The 23,876-nt window shown below is 43.5% G+C and overlaps 1 protein-coding gene across 1 annotated transcript; it reads right to left on the bottom strand.

Annotated features, from left to right (window-relative positions):
- Positions 1 to 615: 615 nt before the first annotated feature.
- Positions 616 to 23,532, bottom strand: srebf2 (sterol regulatory element binding transcription factor 2). Its single transcript, XM_080009745.1, has 20 exons — positions 23,352 to 23,532; positions 18,746 to 19,131; positions 16,389 to 16,581; positions 15,984 to 16,147; positions 15,757 to 15,894; positions 15,369 to 15,653; positions 14,894 to 15,008; positions 14,647 to 14,798; positions 14,330 to 14,537; positions 13,562 to 13,737; positions 13,031 to 13,280; positions 12,186 to 12,355; positions 11,777 to 11,948; positions 11,349 to 11,466; positions 11,117 to 11,226; positions 10,006 to 10,138; positions 8,473 to 8,644; positions 6,762 to 6,938; positions 4,347 to 4,458; positions 616 to 3,373 (listed from the first exon to the last, which is right to left on the bottom strand). Exons 1-20 carry the CDS (start codon positions 23,440 to 23,442, stop codon positions 3,156 to 3,158), a joined length of 3,540 nt encoding a protein of 1,179 aa, XP_079865871.1. The 5' UTR covers positions 23,443 to 23,532; the 3' UTR covers positions 616 to 3,155.
- Positions 23,533 to 23,876: the final 344 nt, after the last annotated feature.

Here is a 23,876-nt window from a genome sequence, read left to right as displayed (position 1 = left end):
GCACCGCGTAAACCCGTCCGACTAGAAACACGGCGCAAACAACGTCCGTTCCATCAATTCGACGGTGGACTAAAGGTTCCGGGCTATAGTATCAAAATGTATTAAAAAGGCGGTTAATGTGTAGCTATGGTCTCTTAAAATGTTTTTATTTGTTTATAACGACACGACTGGGATAGGCAGCTATTCTCAAACATACATTCTGACCACGTGACAAGAAATTTAAATATGGTCTCACTAAAACACCTTTATCTAGTAGCAAATAATAATAACAAATAATAAATGAAAGAACGCATGACTGAATATCTTGCAGCACACTGCCACTCCCTCCCTCTAATGTAATGTAATGTAATGTAAACACGTTTCCTTTCTGAATCAATCAACTGTCATTTCTAAAACAGCTAGAGGTGTCAAGTTGTTCCTCCTAGTCTCCCGGACGCTTTCTCACTTTCAACATGCTTTTTCTTACCAAATGTACATTGGTTATGTTGGTTTAATTGCTCAGGGTTGTCTAATGTTTTGTGAGATTCAGTCATTACAAAAATGTCCTCAATAAAAAATATTTCATCACAGATCCTGAACCAATTGACACAATAATTTTCTGCAGAGAAAACCAAATACGTCAGCCACTGTCGTGTTTTATTAAAAAAACAAAACAAAAAAAAAGATAGAAATACAGAAACAAACAACATATATATGGGGAAAACCGACATTTTGTAACATAACAGTGAAATAATAAGACTATTATTATATAATATACATTATATAATAACATTACTAATTGCAACAACTTTGCTTCAGCACAGATGGCTGGCCATGCATGTCCTCGCCCATAGTGGCGAGTTGGCCAAATTAAATCTGTGATGACCGAGTTGGATAAAAGCTGGTTTATGTTTGTTCGGGATTTGGGATAAATAAAGAAACGGTTTGAATGGAAAGATTCTCTGGAAGACTGATGACAAGTCATATTTCTTAGGGACTACTTTCCCATTTGCCTACAAGTATATTTCAACACCAACAATTGCCAAAAGTAAGATTGTTCCTTGAGTGGCATTCTGATTTGTTTGAGATAGACCTTTTCTATTCAATAAAATATACACCTTTCTATTAAAAATGATACGTGTCTAACCTTGGGTCTTTTCTCTATCTGGACATTTTGCACTATAAGTTTCCTTACTAATGAAACAATGTGACTGCTCGCTTCGGAAGAAAAAGAACATTTGTAATATTATCACACAGCCATTAAATAAGATAATTATAACACAAAATTGGGAATGACAGAAGTGACACGTCATGTCTAAACTGAGAAATGATCCAAAACAAAATAAAAAGCGCCCATCGTTCACAAACTTCACAATAATAGAGGCCCCCGCTTGACAATTCAAATGTGGTACAACATAATAAAATAGAAACAGTTCCTAACTACACCAAGGCCATTATTCTCCAGAGCTTTAAATATCATACATTGACCACATTTACCAGAAATATTCAGCCTCACGTGGATCGCTAGCGACAAAAATGTACTAATCTGACCATGTAAGACTTTTTTCCCCTCCAGTTTACAGGAGGAAGGGCTGACAGTGTGAGTTGGTTGGACCGCAGACTGCGATCCTGGTCACAGCCTTAAGATTACGAGCCTTAGATCCAGCCTGTGCTTGCTTTTTTTTTTTTTTTAAACCGAAAGTTGACCCAAGAATGAGTTGCTGTGTGATGTGCGTCTCTCTATCAGTAGGGAAGGATATATCCTATACAATCTATTTAGGAACGTTCATCTTATCTGATTATGTACAGCCTATGTACAGTCACATGAAAGTATGTGTGTATTCATGTATGAGTCTGTGCCTATCCATTTATTGGACTAGGCTTTTAACCCCCCCATCTGTATATGCAATTGGCTACTCTCCTGTTTAAATATGCTTATAAAAAATTGTTTTCTAATCCAATCATCCCAAGTTTCTTTCTTTCCTTCTTGTTAATACGCCTACATAAGGCTGCTTGGTATACCAATTTGATCATGTTTATTGAACTCAAGTATCACTTTACTTGCTAAATTACTTGATTTCAATTGAAGTAGACCGACGTGGTCTTAGGATTTCCTATATCGCGCCACAGTACAATGTTGCTGTTGCACAGTGTTTGAGGTAGAAAGGAAGACACCGCTCAGCAAAGCACAGATGAAAAACAAAACAAAAAAGGTAAACAAACCAGCCAGCTAGACAGTCAGTCTGCTCTCTATAGTAAAGCCAAGTTCAACTGTATCCAGATGGCTTCTAAGCTCAAAATGCACTGAAGCCCTTAACCGAAGCTTAGTTGTTATAGAAAACATTCTGCTTGTTGCCGTGCAGGCAGTTCCATGTGCACTGGCAGTGATTGTACAGCTTGCTACCCTAGAGCCCATTAACGCAATGTGCGCTGCATTAATTCAAATAGCCGTTAGTTAATGGTCCCTTATTCCCTTTGGGACCCGTAGAACCCGATTCTCCTTGTACTGTAAGCGGGAATGACAGTGGAATATGCCGGTGTGTTGCCGTTTTTGTCCAGGAGGTGGCGTGATTGTGCTGCAGTAGCATTTAAAAAGAGAGAAAAAAAAACGCACGCTCTGCTTTTCCGTGGAGTGCAGGGGCGTCAAACTGGAGGTCTGGGTGCCACATCTGGGGGCCTGCTCGCCAATTAAATTCGGCCCAACGGCATGTTTATGTAGAATTTGGTCCGGATATTAATTTTAAAATCACAATTCTTAATGAATCCACACAGTTTTGCCTAATGTTTTCAGAATGTTAAGACAGAATGGAATAGAATATAACAAAGATTTTAAGATTGTTTCAACAGATGTATTATTAAGCAATTCACTAATGTGCAGTGTAAAAACAAAATGCAACAAAAAAAACAAAAAAAAAACGAGAGTTTGTTTTATGTTCTAGGAGAACCCAACCTGGCCAGTGGCCCCCAGATCATTTGAGTTTGAGACCCCTGGTGTGGAGGCTTCCCGTACAGCCTGTGGATCTGAAGACCGGCATCTGGACCGGCATCTGTATTATCTTCAAAGCAAATTAAGAGGCCGTCAGATAATGTGACCTATCTGCAATCGGTGCTTGAGAATGAACATATGTATGTGTGTGGGTGTGTGTGTGTGTGTGTGTTTCTGTGGTGCAGGGCGGTCAGGAGGCGGCGATGGTGGTGCCCCCGCTGAGGCGCAGCAGAATCTGCTGGCAGTCCTGCAGCGAGCGCCGGTCGCCTACACGCTCCAGGGTGCGCTTGGCCTCGGCCAGCAGGCGGGCGCGGTGCCCGGGCGGGGTCAGCAGGGGTAGGGGCAGGTGGCGGCAGGCTAGCAGGATGGCGTGGGCCCGCTCCCGCTCACCCAGGACGCACTCGCCGTCTGAGTGGGTGAGGGAGGAGGGGTGAGGAAGAATAGAGGTGAGAAATAAACAGAAGGAGATTACAGTCAGATGGAAGTAAGTCAGGCTTTTCCAAAATCCTGTTGCTGAGGTTACAGAAAAAATAAATACCAGTTGTTGATACCAGTGTCTAAATGACACTTTTATTACACTAATATTCCTTTATATCATAGAAATACAATTAAATGTCAAATGAAGAGATATACTTTATTTATCCCCGAAGGGAAATTGTACTTCCCAGAAGCTCACATCAAAACAGTAGGAAAAATAATAATAAAGCAATACAATAATAATTTAAATATTAAAATAAATTTGAATTTTATATGGAAAAATTATATGGAAACACAAATTATAACAGTTAACTGTACACAGTAAAATATGACAATATACATGAAACCTAGTGATATACAATAGATATACTGTAACCTGAAATAACAGAAAAAAAACATAAAAATGAAAGAAAATATTTTTTAAATTCATGTCCAACAACAAAATATAGTTCAAGTTCAACGTCCTATACAATAACTTATGAGACAAACAGCTGGACAAGAAAGATGAACTTAAGATAGAAATGATGATAAATAAACCTGACATTAAATATGAGCCTTAACAGTAAACAAAATGCTGGCCATAAGCCTCTTAACCAAAAATAAATCCACAGTAAACATACACACACTTATTTAGATATTATTCACAAATTCACATTCTGCTGGCTGTGCAAACCTTTTTTTGAAATAATGAAATAATACGTGTATACTCTATGTGTGTAGATAACTGTGTGTCCAAATTGTCAGCTGTGTAGAAGTTGTGGGTCCTATGGTGACTGTATTCTCCCAGCTGGTATCACATGTCATGTCATAAGTGTGGATGAGCGTGTGTGTGTGTGTGTGTGTGTGTGTGTGTGTGTGTGTGTGTGTGTGTGTGTGTGTGTGTGTGTGTGTGTGTCTTCCTAACCAGCGCTATAGGAGTTGTGTGTCCGGCGTCGGAGGCTATGCTCCAGCAGCTGGTGCGTCCGCGTGGGACTCGCTCCGGCCATCAGCCTCACTGTGGTCTCGTGAAGAAACACCTGCAGGACGGAGACGTGACCGTTTCCGTAAACATTCTGTGCATGTCAAAGCACGACAAATTACCGCGCAAGAAGCAGTGATGAAAGAGCGTTTGATCGATCGGAACGGCTGCTGAGAGAAGTCAGGGCATGAGGGATGATTAGAAGGATCAATCCACCGTCGTTCATTCCGCCGGGATATCGAATGCAAATATAACTCAAAGCGAGACGTTACAGGCCCGAAATGAAAAGCCTGATGATTTATGACTTTTAAATTGCTTTCGTGAACACTCCCAGCATCTTCGAGGCTGTGATCACTTGTGAAACACTTTGTGTCAGTGCACACGCTAGTGGGGAATCCTATCTCTGTTTTTCCCATGCTGCATTACCCAGTTCTTAAATGATCGGATTCATGTCCTTAGAGTGAGATGTCTTGCCTGCATGGGGGTAAGAACGGCACTTTGTGGAGAGAATTCTAATTAGTTAAGAAACACTTTCACTGAGAATACCCCGAGTAAAATGAGAAATCGTTGAATTTTGCCTTTATTCATTTAAATGATAAATCGATTATTCATACCTTTCACGCTCACTTGGGTAAGATGGCCGCAAGCAGTGGAGACAATTATGCAGTTTAGTTCTTCTACATTTGAATAGAAACACTTTTTGTTTTCTTATTGACACCGTCAGTCAGTCTGGCGCTAGTTTCTTGATGAGGACTTTTCCATGTCAGGTCACGTGGCAGAAGACCAAAATAGCAAATAAAAATAAAAACGGAGGGCAAACTGTGTAGCATCGACCCTGTTGTTTTGGTTTGGGTTAATCACTGCTCAGTGCTATTTTGCTCCATCTCGGACCAACTGTTTGTGTTTGGTGTCAACAGGAGAAGCGGGGCTGGTCGGAAATTCTTTAGTTTTGTCACCAAAGGCGGGGCTGTGCAGTGTAATGTAGATTGAAAAAGGCAATTTAAGCCCTAGAACTCTCAAATGTACATAAAGATGTGCTGGTATATATTGATATAATTTGGATTTTGGTCAAAATATTGTGATATAGTTAAATGTTGTCTTTAAGGCTGCATTATAATGCCTTCTGAACTTTGTAGAGTGTTCTCTATCTGCCTCTACCTGCTCGGTCATAATATCCACATTACTTAAGATGATTGTTAGTCTAAAAAATGATTGTGTGTCAGTACTAGGCTTGGGCAGATTTACGATTAAATCGTCTAACTGTGAAACATTGATGATAGACGACTTAAAAAAAATTAAATAAATACAAATTATCCGCCAGGAAAAATCCGAGCATTGAAACAGTGTAAGTGCAATTTACCGTGTTCTGAAACTGGAGGGGAGAGGGGGCGAGGGAGAGAGGGAGAGGGCGGAGGCTGTCCCCCTCTCCGCTCAGAGCTGTCAGGTAACCACTGGTGATCGGATCTCACTTCCCCGCTCTACAGTCCCGTGGGGAGAATTTAAGAGGGGCAGATGCTCAAAGCCAAAAACAAAAAAAGAAGAAGAAAAGACGCATGGACTCCCAGATCCGCTTCGAGACATTTTTCCGCTCCGGGCAAACCGAGCAGTTACACATCACGGCTGCGATGGTGCGCATCGAACTCCTGGATCTAATGATCCGCTGTGTGCACATGGCGGGCGCGCCGAGGATACGTTCCTCATGAATGTGCATTATCTTGCCCAGACAAGCCGCTACCTTGATGCCCATTCATGCCTTAAAAAAATAAAATAAAAAGAAGGAAGAAAGAAAAAAAAAAAAAAAAGAGCCTGATATAAAGGGCACCACGGGGTATCAAGGGCCCCCCCCGCCTGCCGCTCTATATGCAAATCTTGTGATAATAATAGAGCAACATATAACATTATCTCACAGAGAGAGATTTTGATTTATTTTGTTTCCTTAGTGTCTTACTTGTAGGGAAAATGAAAAATCGTAAACCTAACTCAGCGTTTTTTTTGGTTTTTTTTCCTCCTCCAGACAGTGTTGTGCGCCGCCTCCGATGCCTTTCTTTTGATTTTAGATTTATTTATTTTCGTTTGTTTCCTACATGTATGAAACAAAGTTTTAAACAACAGAGTTAAGGGACCCATCCCAAACCTGTTGCTTCCGGTTGCTTTGGGACTTAATTTAGTAAAAACTAGATGTTTTTGTGTAAATACTTTACTTCTAAATAATAAATCCTGCACTTCTGTAATGGGGAGACAGGATTTGTCACATTACGACCCCCGATTAAATCGTCTATCGCGGCCAAATTCTCGATATTGTGGTGTTCTCCTATTTTATTTTGTCAATATCACCCTCACACAAAGTACACAGTTCCAAACCTTGTGCTGCGCCTGCCTGTAGCACTGCCCTAGCCTCCTGAGAGCGCTCAGGTCCCTCTGGAACCCGGCCAGCTGGGAGCCGGGAGCGGGGCCCGGCTCTCCGTTGCTGCCACCGCCCCGCTGCCACAGGCTGGTCCTCAGGGTCAGCAGAAGGTCGCACCCCAGGAGCTCCACCCCCTGCGGCGAGGAGATAGGAAAGCCGCGAGTTGTTAAAAATGCACGAGTCTGTGGTACAATACTGTATTGCTATATGCTATTGTAGTGACAAAGAGATGGGACAGAGAGCTTTACTGTAATCAAAGCCCAGTGCTCCATATCTCAATCATGGTTCAGAGAGATATCTCAAATTCCTCAGGCTGGACTATGTAACTGGAGTGGTGGGAGTAAAAATAAGAGCACATACTACTACATCTATTACTAGTACAACGATTTCTGAAGTAAGGGAACACAGCAAAAAAAAGTATAACTTTGTCCTATTGGGGTTGTTGGTTGTGAGGAGAAGCTGCTGGTGTGTGTTGCGGGTGCGTGCAGATAGTGGAGGCCTCTGTACTGCACTGCAGACACATTGCACTGGTCTGCAGGAGCATGCAATGCAACTACAATGCACCACAGCCACCTCCTACCACCCACACCTTGTACACACACACACACGCGGGCACACACGATAGCCTGAGAGACTCAGAGAGAGACTCTGTTCGGATTTGTGTGTGTGTGTGTGTGTGTGTATGTGCATGTGTACATGCACATTTTGAACCCTGAATACAGTTCTTCTACCGTAATTCCTTCTGATGCTCTCTTTACATCAGGGATCTCAACCTCAAACAACCTAGGGGCACTGGGCAGGTTGTCATCTCCTAGGGGGGCCATGTTGATCATTAAGGAAAGAAAAAGCATCATCATGAACAACGCTTAATTGTGTGGCAGGATATGGCCCCTGGGCTTGTGGTTTGAGACGCCTGTCCTACACAGGGTACACACCAGGCTGTGACAGAGAAAGCCTGGGGAACGCAGCAGTGTCTAAGCAAAGCCACCAGATGGTGTCAGTGTCGAGTTCACATACACACAGGTATTTGGGTGTATGTGAAGGAGAAAGGCAGTGGGGATAGAAAGAGAAAGAGAGAGGGGGGGGGAGAAAAGAAAGAAAGGGCAAGAGAAGCTGTGAAAGACACAACCATGAATTCACACATTCTGTGAGGTCACTCCATGCCTAGTGTGTGTCCGGGTCATGTGTCTGTTTGTTTCATTATACTTGTGAGGACTGTATGATAGGGTCATGTGTGAATGGGAGCAGGGATCGATATTCAGGGAACTCTGTTCTGGCAATTTCCCCCCTCAAGACCTAGTAAAATTTATGGGAAAATGCCGGGACGGCTGTGTTGTGAATGGAAGCAGTACCATTGCCGAAACAAGTACGCGAAGTAGGGGTGAAGCCAAATCTGAATACAGTATCAGCAAAGCTCAAATTGATAGCTTTTATGAATATTTATTTTGTACAAATATATCAAAATTTATAAGTATTATAAGTATAAGGAAAAAAAATATATATAAATCGGCAGAATGGTGAGTCTAAGTCTAAGGTAAGTCGAGAAACTGAAACTAAAACAAAAATTTTCGGACTATTTGGGTTTCGGAATAATGGCGTGTCGGAAGAATCGGCAGCCCCCTAGCCTGTGTGTGTGTGTTGTGTGCAGGGGAGTCTCTGTTTCTCTACCTTGTTGAGCCAGTTGCCAGACTGTGCGAGCGGGACGGCGATGCTGGAGCGCAGGTAGCTGCTGGCCCGGTCACAGTGGGACAGGCAGGCCACGGCTGCCTCTCCCTTCAGCGGTGACAGGCTCAGCTGCACAGCCTTGCACAGCAGCAGCACGGCCTTGGGCAGTGGGTGACTGCACGACCACACAGGGAGACACAGGGTTAGGGCTGTGGGGATTAGCAGTTTGTTGGGATTCACGACTACGAATATTATGAACGATCGTAGGAAAGAACCAATAAAACACAAGTTACAAGAGAAAAAAAAGGCAATGAACCCTGTGCAGCATTTTTATTCCCCATTTATTTATTCCCCTTTCTTCAGATATGGTTTTGTGCAGCAGCAGGAATTTCTATTTTTCTTCCTTGGAGGGCAGCAGTGTTTTGGCTTATCTGCAGGAACAAAGCTGAATTTCCCCAAGCTACAAGCTGAGGTCATGTTGATGCCAAGATATTAGGGAATTTTCGGCCGGATCCCTCAGTTTACATTTTTAACACAGATAAGTTGGCAATAAACTTTCACTGTCGTAATTGAAAAGCAAAGAGAAATAAGCAAAGATCAAAGGTTGGGAGGACTTTCATTAGTCTTAATTGAGAGGTTTGTGCAAGTTAAATAGGTGAACTTTTTGCCGTCCTCTGTGATGGAATGTGCCGGATGTTAGGTAGCATATCAAGTCTGGTGCAGCTATGGACAACGAGGGGCTAATAAAATTACTTAACATTACTAAAATTCTTATATATAAACAGACACTAAATAATTTAGTCAAATCATTTTAATTGGAGTCATCACCTTAACAACATATCGCTTGTTTTATTTTGCCGTCGTACCCTCTCCCTCACTCCGGGTTTTTTTTTTTTTTTTTCCCCTCCCCCCGCGCCGTTCAGAAAGTGCCATTATCCTGTTCCCGTCTACCGTCTTCCAACTGAATGCAGCATTAGTTGTCGAGCAACAATAAACACATAGTTTCCTTCTTGGCATCGAGAAGCTCACGTTTTCTACCCGCAGCCATGTTATGTTGTTTGTCGTTCTTCTGGAAGCCTCCATCTACTTTGCAGACTGTTCAGTTCTTATGGATAAGACAAAATCTTAATTGATTAAATTCTTATTAGCCATTAATTGATATTTGACTAATTGTTAACAACACTAATTTGCATCAACAGGTGTTTACAGGCGAGTGTGTGTAATGTTTGTTTGTTAATGGATTTGCAATAGACCAACACACACTTTAATACATCGCTTGTTCAACTGCAATATTGTACCAACAATGCAACGGCATTGTACGGTTGTGCTCTTTTCTGAACCTTTTTAGCAACTTTGGTACCAAGTTAATTAATTAAGTAATAGGTTGGTTCAATTTTGCACTTCTATTTTCCATTTTAACCTCCACCACTAATGCAAGTTCTGCAATAGACTAATAACGTGTAGTAGAATGTATCAATGTCAAACATCAACTTAGTTCAACTGATCCTTAATAAATCAAAGGGAGGTTCCACTCACTCGAGGGTGTGTAGAGCTCTTGGCATGCGCTCCGCCTCTGTCAGCAGTGACCTCACGGTGACATCGTCCCCTTGCAGCCAATGGACGGCCGCCTTTAGGACCGATGCCCACCAGCGGCTGACAGGGTCTCCGACTGGCAGGAAGACGGGAGCAACACAACAAAAATCTTTGAACAACGCTCGCCAATGTCTCCAGAGACCGGAAGGCTTTTTATCCCGTGTAATCATTCCTTCATGGTCCAACCTGAGGCCCATGCCTTTCACAACGCATCCTGGGGTGTTTAAGTGTTTGCTTTATCTTTATCAATACCATCCTCAGCCCTCTTCATGCACTTTGATCGTCACATGTGTCCTCACCACCGTCATTAACATGGTAGCCATCAGCCCTGTGTGGATTTGATGTAATGTGGTCTGTCATAACACATGGAAACAGAGCATGACTCTGAAGCAGCTGGAGTGGACAAATTATACCTTTGGGACCCAACAATACAAAATACAACTAAATAGGATAGAATAACCATATTTTCACCTCAGGGAACTTCAAGTGTAGGAGCCAGTTTGTGTTTCCAGTTTCTCACTGTTATTTGTAATTGTCAACAACCTCAGGCTTGTCAACACAAAGCTTTGTTAAAGCTGTCAAATGTCTCGGGTTGGTAATGAATGAATGAATGAATGAATGAATAAACAAAGATTGGACCATTTTCGCTTGTCGGTTAGGTAATTAGGGAAATCGGCGAGCAGCAACTGATAGTGCACTATCTGTCATTCAGACAGATACTGAGCTGCCCCAAGACTTCATATTTCATCTGCAGGTGTGAGATATGGAGCGGATGTCTCTCTATGCTATCAGGACCAGCCTGCTGTAAGAGTGAAGGAAATCAATTTCCACTATCACTAATTAACATGGCTATTATGTTTCCATCCCTTTCATAATTAATTACCTCAGAGCAATGACTAACCTTGTTAACTATGCTGGTTTTGATTAAATGTTTGACAGCATTGCCAAATTCACAGTCAGCGTTCCGCCACTTCGGAGGCATGACGGGAATTCCACATTGAATCTCTTTCCTCATACAGACAGTAATGGGTGTGTCGGCCCATTCCATCCATACCTGGTGTGGTGGTGTGATTGGGAGGAGCGGGGAAGGAGGGCGGAGCGGATGGAGATTCCTCCGTGCAGCGGTCCAGCAAATGGAGAAACTCCAGGGCACTGGAGAACTCCCTGAGAGGGAGGGAGAGACAAAAAGAAGACTAAAGTGATAAAAATGAGGCGATAAAAGAAAAAAAAAAGGTCCAGCACAAGCTTTCAAGACAAAACAATCTAAAAATAAAAAGCACTCCTACCCGGAGTCCTCCTTGTGTTTGCCTACGTCCGAGTCGCTCTGAGGTTGGATCAGGGTGTGAACGGCTCGCTCTATCAGCTTCTTACAGAAGCAGCGGTGGAGCTGGGCAATCGGGTCCGCTGAGGGGAAGGAGGAAACGAGGGTTAATGGTAGGTTAGCATCCATCAGTACACACAACACTGGAGCCAAAGAAATTAGCATTTTTTCCTTGAATAGTTTCCATTTGATAGCTGTTGCAATAAATTATTAATTATATAGAATATAAGCTGACCATGCATTACAAATTACTAAAGTTATTTGAACAAATTAAATGATCTCAGTTGAACTACCGCAAATCATAAACAATTGCAACAATTTCCCCAAAAACATTTCACCTTTGAAGACAGTTCAGTTCTACTAGAATGCGTTTTATCTGTTGATGTGGTTTACCTGGATCTCTTCGAGAGGTGTACACCCCGTCGCTGCCCTTTGACTTCACGGTCCAATCGCAGCTCAGGAAGAACTGCCGGCCCAGTGGAGTGAAGAGCCAGCGCAGGCAATCCGGGATGGTCTTGGAATCCGATTGGCTAGCCACGCTCTCAGCACAGCTCAGCAAGTAGCCCTGTAAAAACAGACAGAGAAGAAATTCACATGGCCTGAAAGAAAGGTAAGGGAAATGTAATCAAATCCTACGTTCTCAATCTGTTTTTATGTGAAGACTAGATAGAAAGAATGATATGGGAAAGATTCACAGATGAAATTATTTTCTCATTTGTCATTTAAACAATGTACAAGACGGACAAACGGCTTCACACTGCAGGTCTAAAGACTATGGTAGAGAAAGGGAGAAGACGCTGACGGGCAGGCAGGAAAGGTGGTGGCCCAGCACGGCGCGCAGGGCGGTCGCCGCAGTGACGTAGATGTGGGCGAGCTGCGCAGGAGCCATCTTGTCCTGGGCACTCTCGCCCAGGTTGACAGCACTCAGAGACAGTGACAGCGCCCAGAGGCTGCTGCGCTGAGGCAGCTTCCCTACAGGGAGACAAGCAGAGCGGGGAGTCAGCGCACTGCGGAGTGACACATATTACCATCACCCCCGAGTTTCATGAGGGTGGGGGGCTTGAGAGAGAGAGAAAGAACCCACATTTTCTAGTGATAGACCATACAGTGGAAATATGCCTTGATAATATCAACAGCTTGCAATCTTTACGGGCTCAGATATCAAATCTGTTGCTGTTGTGTCTTTTGGAAGATCCTCATTCAGTTTAATGCAATAATAACATCTAAACACTGTTTAAGGATTGGAGCTCTATAACAGATTTTGATATTGCTTAATAGAGTGGTAGAATTTAATTACGAGGTATTTAAATTGGATTGTATAAAAAAATAATAAAATCATTGAAGATTTGTGTAAAATTGATTAAGTGATTTTATGCAAGTGCCATTTTAAAGGTAATAAGCCACAAGAGTCTCGGCTTTAGCAATTTGGAGCAACTTTATAGTGATGCGTACACTGAAACAGCCATATTGTTTTGATTGTTTTATTGACAACCATTAGCATTTGATTATTTAGAATAATCCAAACGAACATTCCCCATCGGCAACTGCCTAGCTGGCAGAAATAGTGCCCAAAAGAAAGCCATTACCCCTGCAGTCTGCATGAGAATTGCAAAAACAAAAGATTGAGTCGTGTTTCCCAGCACTTGCCTGTCAGCTGCAGCTGGCTCAGCCTGTGGTACACCAGCGCAGCATCCTTAGCACTGGTCCGAGCCTCCTCCCCTTCATGCCGACCCCCCACCTGGTGGACCAGCCAGCCCAGCGGTGTGGGCCGGTGCAGGCAGTAGCGGATCACGTTCCAAGTGAAGGAGCAGACCAGGTCCAGACTGGTCGATGGGAGGGCGCGAGTCAGGATGGACAGGCAGGTCTCTAAGCTGGCCATGGCTGCGGTGTAGTCTCCCTGCAGGGGAGAGGAGCAAGTTAGAGGACGATTCAAATTACTGAGAGGCCTTCAGGGCTTCGGTCCCAACAACCAAAGTAAAATGAGCAAGCTGTAGCTTGGAGAATTGAAAAACAAAAAGTAACTGTTCTGGGCATAACAGCCCTGAATTGGCCTCAGAAGAAAGAAAGAAACAGCAGGAGGAAACTCGTCATATTGTTTTAGGCCTCTCTGGTTGTGTCTTGACCAAAATTAAATGATGAAGCTCCGTATTCTGATAGTTTTACACCTGGCGCACTCACCCTGTTGAGGTGCAGGTCGGCCTGTTTGCGGTGCCTCCAGAAGGACACAGACTTGGGAGAGTGGAGCAGGGTGACGGGCTCCCACAGGTAGAGCACCCTGACGCAGCCCCACACTGCCCCCACCCCGCTTAGCACCCACACAATCACCCATGGCAGCAGGCAGCGCAGCCATGATGCTGGAGGAGGCGGGAGAAAAGCAAGAGATGTAGGATGGTTTGAATGGTTTCATTTCACATCAGAACATCTGCCAAACTTATGGCTTGTCTGCTTTCCACACTAAGTAATCAATGTTCAAATTGAAGTGTTGCAATGAATCATTAATGACGTATAATAATGAATTAGTAATGAATAATGAATTAATTACTATTTTATTAAAACACAACTCCGCCCACACACACAGTTGACAATGCTCCAATACAAAAGCTATGATGCTTGGACATATTTTCTTTAAAATGGGTTGAGGTTTGAAATAAACAAAAAGACCAATACAGCTTGTTGTGTTTCTAGTAATCTATAAGATACGATAACATACAACTTTATAAATTGAAATTGCTCAATTTTGAACCAAATTGTATATTGAAAATATATAGTTGTTGGCAATAGGACTATTGCACAATACAACAAATGGGTCAAACATGTAACATGACCACATTACCAAAGTGACCAAGGTTTCAAGGAAAAATTTGCTTTCAAAACCTAACTCAAAATATTACGCTTGTTCAGTGAAACCTGTTGATTTTTTTTTGCAGTAAATTAATCTCTGCTCACCAAAGTTCTGCGAGTGGCTGGGGAACCAGAACAGTGTTCTGGAGGACCCGTGTCCTGTGGCCAAGCTGCCGCCTCCCCCCACATCCTCAGAGCCCAGCAGGGAGGGCAGTGGGTTCAGAGACAGGCAGAGGAAGGTCAGCGCACACAACAGGAGACGCGAGCGATCCATCACTCCCACAGAGTCAGCGGAGTCAGGGTCATTCTTCATCTGAGAGATGCAGAAAGAGAGGTGAAAGGAGAGAGAGAGGAAATTAGAAACCAAAACCAAGGAGGATATAAGGAGCATATAAAACAGTATACAAAAGACATCTAAATACCTGCTCGTGCTCCATTAGGGGGCTTCCCGGCTCAGAGTCAATGCAGTAGGGCGAGAACTGATGAGGAGAACCAGAGCCGGAGTCAGAGGCAGGAGGTGACATCATCACCACTTCATCTTTGAGCTCCACGTCCTCAGACAGAACCACAGCTTCTGGAGTGGGAGAGGGACGGAAATGTACGTAAAACACACGGCAGTGGGTTTCCTCAGTTGACATTTGTGCCTCTGGGTGATGTGGGGACACGTACTGTTCTTGTGGTTGGCCATCTTGAGGGTCAGGTTCTCCTGTCGCAGCTTTTGGTTGACCTGCTGCAGATACTTGATGTAGTCTATCGCTTTCCTCAGAACTCCAGACTTGTGCATCTGTGACACAGATGACACAAAGGTAGAAATCATGTTGTGCGCAGAAATCCGAGTCAGGGCCACATCAATTTGTTCTGTACAAATTCAAAAACTTGTAAAAAGTATTTGCATTTGTGTGTGAGAGTTGTGAAGATAAATTTAAATGTTTTTTCTACATTTAAAAAGAGTCACATCTACATACAAATATATAAATAAAACCACATTTTCTCAAATAGCCAAAGTTATAAAGTGTATTGTGTGTCTATTTAAATGCCTAAATTTACTGAGGGAAGAATAATAATAGCTTCACAGGAAGGCACAAACATTGGAATACCAAAACATAATGCTATAAACATCTCTAGAGATGAGAAGGAGACAGACCTTGGTGTCGTTGCCCATGACGAGGTCCCGGAGCTCCAGGATCTTATCGTTGATGGAGGACCTGTAGCGCTTCTCAATGATGTTGTGGGTGGTCCGCCTTTCGCCTTCCTTCACCACCCCACCCGGCCCCACCATTCCACCCATCAGCTGGCCCTGATCCACTATGGTGCGGACCCCTCCCCCACATTGGGAGGCGGAGCCTGGCTGCAGCTGCTTGATGGGTAGCTTGTCTCCACCCGCCATCATGACAGGGACGGTGGTGAGGATGTTGCTGCCCATCAGAGTCTGTGTGAGGGAGGAAATAAATGATCAATAAATAAATCAGTCGTCTTTCTGTCAGAGGGGGAAGGATAAATTGGAATGACTTTACTTAAAAAAAAATACATACTGGGACTTGGATGGGCGTGGTCAGGGTGGTGATCCCCCCGGGGTTCTGCATGGTGGACAGAACCTGTGAGCCGTCTGGCTTCAGCGTAGTCAGAACCAGAGACTCTGTCTTGAGGATCTGAGGCTGCTGGACCAGAACCTAACAGGAAACAGGGGGCCAAAGAACGCTGTTACCTGCTAGAGTTCGATGTTATATGCTTGGGCATTTTATCAGGATAGTAGTTGTACCTGCTGAACCTGCTGAACCTGCTGTTGCATGGTGTGGACTGTGGTGGGCGCCGTGGAGAGGGTCTGAATGGTCTGACCCGTGGGTGTCAGAACACGCTGATGCTGGATAGTCATTGGTTGAAGTTGCGGTGATGTTACAATGCTCTGCATCTGCGGTTGGAGCACTGTGGGCGCGAGGAGTAACGACACACAGATGGTTAATCACAAAAATGTGGTTCAAACACGAAACAACAATCCGGCTACATAAAGCCAATGAACAAACTGCATGCTAATAAAGATCTTTACAAATGCCAAAGTAGGCTGCGATCAAGTACTAAGTATGCTGAAATGTAACCCTGCGTTGTTAGCAGACAGCAACAAAGAACAGGAGAGAACACTTTATAGTGATATCTTCCATCTGGTCACCTTGGAAACTGTGCGCTGGGCTCTGGTGGCAGATGACAGGGTTCTGGATGAAACGAGACTGGCTGCCGTTGGAGGTGATCATGACAGTCTGCGCTGCCTGCGTCTGGATGGGCAGCGGTGTCTGGCTGTGGGTCTGGACTAGGGTGTGGACAGGGAAGTTCTGGGTCTGCATTGGGATACCCTGGGTGTGCATCTGGGGAGAATACAAAAAGAGTTACTTTTTGTTTTGTTCATTTTGACTTTTCAATTACTTCTATTAAGATGATGAAATATTTCTGGTAACATAATCAAATAATAAAAATCACAGACTTCTTTCAAGTAAATGTAGAGAAGAGCTGCATGATTGATCATATTGCAGTCATGAATCACAACCTTGGCTCATGTATCGATGCGGACCAGCAACAAGTGAAACAACAATCAATAATGTACAAAGTGAGGGTTTTGAGAAAATACCCACCAGAGAAACCATATCGGTCCAGTCCTCTGCTGGCTCCCAGTCAAAGACGGGATAAACTTTAAAAAGGCCCATAACAACCTGGCTCTCCCTGATCTCTCGCACCTCCTACACCATTCTTCATGTAAATCACCAGCACCAAATGCTGAACCTGGGGTGACGTGGCCCCTCTCTGTGGGAATGCCCTTGCTAATCGCATCAGAGAAGCCCCCACCCTGTCATGTTCCCTAGCCAACCTCCTTCTACATAACCTTTGTTTTAATGCCTAGTCGACACTTTCCTTATATATATTATAGTAGTCTTTATAAAATTATTGTGTTTGTTTTATTTATGTTATGTAAAGTGCCATTGAACACTACAAAGAGGCCTGAGGTGTTTTAATTAACGTTAAAATGATATACACTTAATAAATGCTACACGGTCTGTTCCCGCAAAAACTTTTCATTGCTGTATTTTCCGCTATATATGGAGGAGATACAGAGAGACACAGGCATTGTTTGTGTGAAAAAATATATATTTAAATGAGGCTCTCTACAGCTGACTGCTAGTTCACTTAGGTCATGAAGTTATTTTTAAGCTTTCTTGAAGGGTTCTTGAAGTGTTAACCACCAGTGTTGTGAAGTTGAAGGCAGGAGGTGTTAATGTTTGTACATGGAATATGTTTTGATGGGCACATTGCATGTTATGTGTGTTAAAGCAACACTATGTAACTTTTTTTACCTTAAAATAACAGCTTCAGAATCTTTTTCATGGTACACTGACTTGTAATATGGAGAACCTTTCGTTCCAACCCACCCCACCCCAAACAGCTGCTCTTGCATAATGTAACTCCTGTGTTCGGGTACGAAACCTGGGAAAAGTGCCTTACGCTGAAGGGCACTTTGTCACTTCCTTGATGTTTGGCTCCAGTAATTTTGCCTGGTAAAAAATAAAAAACCCAACTTTCCGGTCAAAATGTCTGATAATAATGCTCATACAAAACATAGCCGCTGCATCTCCCCGAGGACGTGGGCGCGATGGCCAGTTGTGCGCCCCGCGCCCGGCACCCGCACCCCAGCCGGGTCTCACTTTCATTGCGCGCCGATCTGCCAGGCCGAGCACCTCTGCTACCTACACCTGTAGCAGGGGGCCGATCCCCGCGCACTCTCTCCCCGCGGCTCCCCCGGAGCCTGAGTGCTCACTGAAGCAGCGAGGTCCATGCAAGGGCCGCTGTAGCCTAGATGTACATTAGATTTGCGTTTGTAACATAGACTGTTATTGAAATGTAACGGATAAGGTTCAAATTGATCCGGTAAAATAAATTATTTTTGGACACCCGACCCAAGTTTTACGACAGTGGTGTAAAAGTGCAATTGCACTCAGAAACTGTAGGGGCGCCAAATCCCAAATACCAAAAGTTACATAGTGCTGCTTTAAGAGCGCAATGCATGTATATTATTTACAAAATAAGTCCATCATGTCATTTCCAAGGCAAAATAATTGTGATTAAAATTTTTGTAAAGTACATAATTATGTACATTACAAAAATTTATGTATTTTAATGTATGTATTGAAATGCATGTAATGTATTTATGAAATATGTACAGTACGTATTTGTTTCTGTGTATGCATTTTCATTTCTATATACTTATCCGTCTAATGTTTGGTCTATATCCGTCTTAAGTGTGGAAGTTTGTGTGAATTGTGAGTTAGTTATAATAACACTACATAAAATCTGTGATCTTTGAATATTTTTTACATTTGAACGTAAGCTAGAGATCCACTGCACAAAATCTGTCAAACCCAGAGTACCATCACCAGAGAGAACGAGCAAGCATAGCCAGACAGAGTGACACAGCAACTTGAGAGCCAATCAACAGTTTCACAAAAGCTGCCTTACGTGATGTTGCCATGGAGCTGATACCTGGATAGTGGGCTGAAGCGTCTGCTGGGGCTGAGGCTGGATGGGCTGTACCACTTGGGGCCGTGGTTGGAGCAGCGGGGGAGTACGGGTCACCTGCTGCTGCTGCCCAGTGGAGGTGACAGTGGGTGCGGTCTGGACGGGGGTGAGGGGAGGGGTGAGGGGCAGGGACTGGGGGGCCAGGGTCTGGGAGGGGGTCAGACCCACACTGGGGGTCTGGTATACGGTTGGGATGGAAACCTGGGGCGTCTGGGGGGTCTGGGGAGTCTGGGGAGCAGGACGCTGGGCGACGCTAGCTGCTCCATTCTGTAGAGTGCCCGCAGAGTTCATGTGATCTTCAAACAGGTCTGGGAAGTCGCCCACTTGGTTACTGACGAACTGGAGCATCTCTGAGGAAACAGACAGAATCCACAAGTCAAGACAACCCCAGACATGCGGTCCTGTGGGAATGTCCACAACATCAGACATCAAACACAATTGGGTCATTCAACTTGTATGTCTTAAATTTCTAATTTATACTCTAAGGATTACCAAGCTGCAGGGATCATCTTAACTGGAAAAGTGTGGCTGTGGCTTGCAATAGATTACATCACCAAGGACAATAAGTGCAGCATGTCAGCAACATTGCAACATCGCCTACAAGACATCTAAGATTGATGACTACAGCTGTATTGCCTTACCAACTTGGCTGCCGCTAACTTAACAACAGCCAAGTCTTGTTTACAACTTCATTGTACAGTAATGGGAAGTAATAATCTCAGTCTATAAAACAGAAATCTTGCAATGAAGCTAATCCATGAGTGATATCATAATTTAAGGGGGGGGGGGGGGGGGGGGGGCTTTGCTTGAAGACTGGGCTGACTCAAGTCAAGGCCACACCAGTCAGCCTTGAATAGGTAGAGGACATCTAACACCGATGGCCCCGAGAGACAATGTGAATGGGGTAAAAGAGCATTGAGATAAGAGCAGGCAGCTATCTCTACACTTGACAGAAGGGCGACTTCTGTAACAATCATCTGGTGAGATGGGCGGCCCTTGTGCACATGCAGTTTAAAAAAAAAAAAAAAAAAACACCTCAAAAACCAGGTTCAAGACAGCAAAAAAAGTCTCTGCTGTTAAATCTGGGCGTTAGACCAAGACTATGAGTAAGGTATTACACATAAGTTATTACACATAAGTTATATGTGTTAACGTTAATTTTGCCAGGGGTTTTGTCTGGTATTAAATTATAAAGGAGCCAGTCTGTCCTTCAGCACACATGGATGAGTTGGTCACGAGCAAATGGCCCGACAGGACGACCAGACTATTCTAACAGAATCTTGAATCCGTACCTTCAGATCCATTTAAAAGAGACAGCCTGTTTAGACCTTGTCACAGACCTAGGAACCATCACATTCTGCCTTGATCAGGGCGTGCGGCCTTGAACCCATTTCAACTATATAACACCAGACAAAGCAACACTTGACTGAACCCATCATCAACAGTTCAAGGTTACAATCACTGAAAAGATCACACTTGTCTGTCCTAACTGAACATATCACATATGCTCTGAATAGATTAACTAATGACCCTCTCATTAGTTTATCAACTGAGATGATATGTGAAATGTTGGTACGCTGAATAAATACAGGCCAGAAAGCATATTCTCTCATAGTTTTAGTGATGCTGCAGCAAATGCATCCAACAGGTTTGTCCAATACAACCGGCTGTTAAGAGACCGTGTAACCAGTGTTGGATACAATTGTATATGCTAACACTAATGTGACATTAGGACATCTTGTCCTCAGTCCTGCACATGCAAACATGAAATGAGTAGACACACAAGGTGGAGAGCATGAGCACCCTCACCTTCATGGTGGTAGCGGGGCTACAATGAACAAAGCAGACCCCCCCTTCCTCCCATTCCCTCCATTTTAAACCTCCTGGAGCCCCGGACGAGCCAGACAACAAAGGGTTGAAACTGTCACAGAGTAACACTTTCCTCAACTGCTCAGAGCGCAAAATAAAAAACAAGTGTTATGTAATCGAGGCAGCAATTGTGCACAAATAAAGAGGAGTTGAAGAATGTTCTAGAATAATATGGGGTCAAGTGTACAAACCATTAGAAGGTCCCCAAACACCTCACACTTCTATCCTATGGATTGCATACTGGCCGGGTCAAGAAAAAAGTTCAACTGACTTTGTAAATGTACCGTACAACAAGCTGTGTACATGACAGACCATAAAACAGTTAATTTATTGGTTTTTAGGCTTTACATGTCAAAGTAAAGACTAAGACTGGTGAAACTGAAAGAGAAACTAAAGCAAATTTCCAGTTTATGTGCACAATCTAAGTTTTCCAGGAAATTAATGCTTAAGCGTGATTCTATAGCTTGTGGCCAGTTGCCTTTCTTGAAAAACTGATACTTTCTCACAAGAAAATATTTTATTTTAAATGACCAGAATGTTTATCAATTTATCGTTCTCTCATCACGTACTTGCGTTTGACATTATAGAAAACTTCCACCAAGGAGAAGGTGTTAATTGAAAGTTCAAGCACATTTCCAACTTGAAAAGCACAATTTAAAAAATTTGGCATTTGTAAAATTTCGAAGGCTTTGCTATATATTTAAAAATTTGATTTATTTTTCTTCTAAAATATAAACACTGATTAGAGACAATTTGAATTAAGGTGTTCTTGGGGCCTAAAGTATTTGCTTATTTTTATTTTCCTTAAGAATACATTATAATTGTATTGTATATCTATAACTGCAAGTGTAGCTTCAATTTTCACAACATACTGGAAATATACTGTTTCCAAATGTGCCCTGCACCACGGAGAGGAGGAAGCGATGCTCAAAATCCAGACACAAGTCTTGTCCGTGGTTTTAACTTACTCCTGACATTTTTGACTGTTATTCCTTTCTACAGTCTGTCTATAGCGCCACTCTTCTTGTATGAGTCTTATATAACCACAACCACATGTCTTACTGCTGGCTCACGCCCTGTCAAAGGCCTCAAACACAAGTTAACTGCCTGAAAATGTAGAAATTATGAGGTTGTCTACTCAATGGGCCTCTTTGGTTGTCAACGTGAAGAGTTTTACTGGTAAAAGAGTTTGCAAGGTGGCGCATTAGGGAATCCATGACTACTGCCAAATTGCTCAAACAAAACAGATAATACTGTCAGCTTCCTGTCCTCGAACCCCAACTTATCCCACATTGTCTCCCATTAAACACTGGCGCATCAGCCTTGTCTGGTGACAACCATTCAGTAAAATTCCGCCCTAATTGAAATCCAGTGATTCTGCACTGGCCAACCAAACAGCAAAAGCCCCATCTTTTCACTGTGTGCCAAAGGCTAAAACTTGTTTTGATAAGAGGGGGATTGGAACAGTGATGCTATCTGTTCATTGAATACACGCATATGGCCTTCAGCCTGCCTGCCCGCTTGCGTCGGTCTCTGCACTGTGAAAAACAAGTTTGTCATTCGATAGACATGAAAAAAACGTAATGCACAAATTGCATTCCAGTGGTGTTCCTTTATCACCCACACAGACTGCTGTGCAATGACACATCTGAATAAACATCTCCGAGAATTTCTGTGTTTCACCCTTTGATGAAAAACATCAGTGCAAAAAATTGACAAAGCAAGAAAGTATACCCATAAATGATGAACTAATATAGTATGATCGCAAGACCTAACGCATTCATGACTTTGTATAATCAACCTTAATGTGGTGACATCAGATTTCCAACATCGGGCATTAACCGTCACCTTCTCTGTGAAGCTGACTTTACGCTGAATCCGAAAAACAATCCGACTGTCGGAGCCTCCCCTCTGGTGGCAGTCGTAGTGCATGTGGCTGGATTTCGCGTCACACAGTATGTCGGAGAGCACGGTCTTCTCCAGTACAACAAGTAGTTAGCTCAGCTGGACATTTACCATTTCCCATAAAAAAACGTTTAAAACTTCCTTTATAAAGTGTTTGCAAAGTGAGAAAAAAAATAATAAACACAATTCCTTACCATAGATAATAAATGTGTTGATAGGGAATAGGGTGACAACCCAACAACAACATCATTATTTTTTTTAAACGTATTTAATTTACTTTAAGCCCTTTAGGCTGTCCTTTAGGTGTTTTTTGCATACGATTTTTGGAACTCCCCATACAAATGAATGGAATTCCTACTGAGTTGCTGTCTCGGATTCAGTGTAAAGCCAGCTTGGTGACATTCTTTTCTCGGCTATATGCCTTTTTAGGGTCGATTTTCTTTCCTTGGTCAATTGAGATGGGCACCGCGCTCCGCTGGCATTCACGTCAACACATGCCCAATCAGCCGCCCGGGGTCCGGCACCAACGACGGAAACGGCACATAAGAGGAGTGCATTCGCAACACCAAAATCTTACCGTTTCTTAAAATGAAAGGGGCAACATCAGATTTATCTTGACAAATGTGACGGATTGCCACTTTAATCTTTGACACTTCGAACTTGGTGAATTTGGTCCTCCGGAATGGGACGAATGATCTGGTTTAAGAGCGGAGCTGTCAAGAGACATATGGGGAGCAGCGACAAGACAACACTCTAGACTGTTGACGACACCGCTGGATAATTGTAGCCAACTCACCGTCGAGGTCACCCAGCGTAAATTCATCCCCCAATTCCGCTAAAGTCGGCTCCATGTTTTCTATCGTGGAGATATATTCCCCACCGTCCATCCTCCGCGTCTGCCTCGCCTCCCCGGCTCCGACCGGAGTGTTCAGACGCTGAGTCCGCCGACACCTACAATAAACTTATCTTATCGACAAGTTTACTGTTCTCTCCGAAACAATTGTGTGGCATCACGAACGGCCTCACGAGAGGCTCCGTTTGCTACTCCGGTAAATTCATTCACGCCGACTTATGTTAAAGACACCGCCATCTTGTTTTTTTGCCCCATTACGTCATTCACAAACAGACCCCCACGGCTCGGAACGCGCGCTGATTGGCTGGCGGCCGGCTGTTGTTGTCATGAGACCAGTCGGCGTCCGCCAATGAGAACACCGCATTCGGCGTGGTCTGATAGTACGTCAACGATCAGAAGCTTCGGTGTAATTTCAATAAACCGCGCCCCCTCCGTTCTGGTGCGGAAGTGACGCCCCGTCACCTCATG

The sequence above is a fragment of the Zeus faber genome (assembly GCF_960531495.2).
Source record: "Zeus faber genome assembly, chromosome: 11".
Classification (NCBI taxonomy): domain Eukaryota; kingdom Metazoa; phylum Chordata; class Actinopteri; order Zeiformes; family Zeidae; genus Zeus; species Zeus faber.
This window is presented reverse-complemented; position numbering and strand designations above follow the sequence as displayed.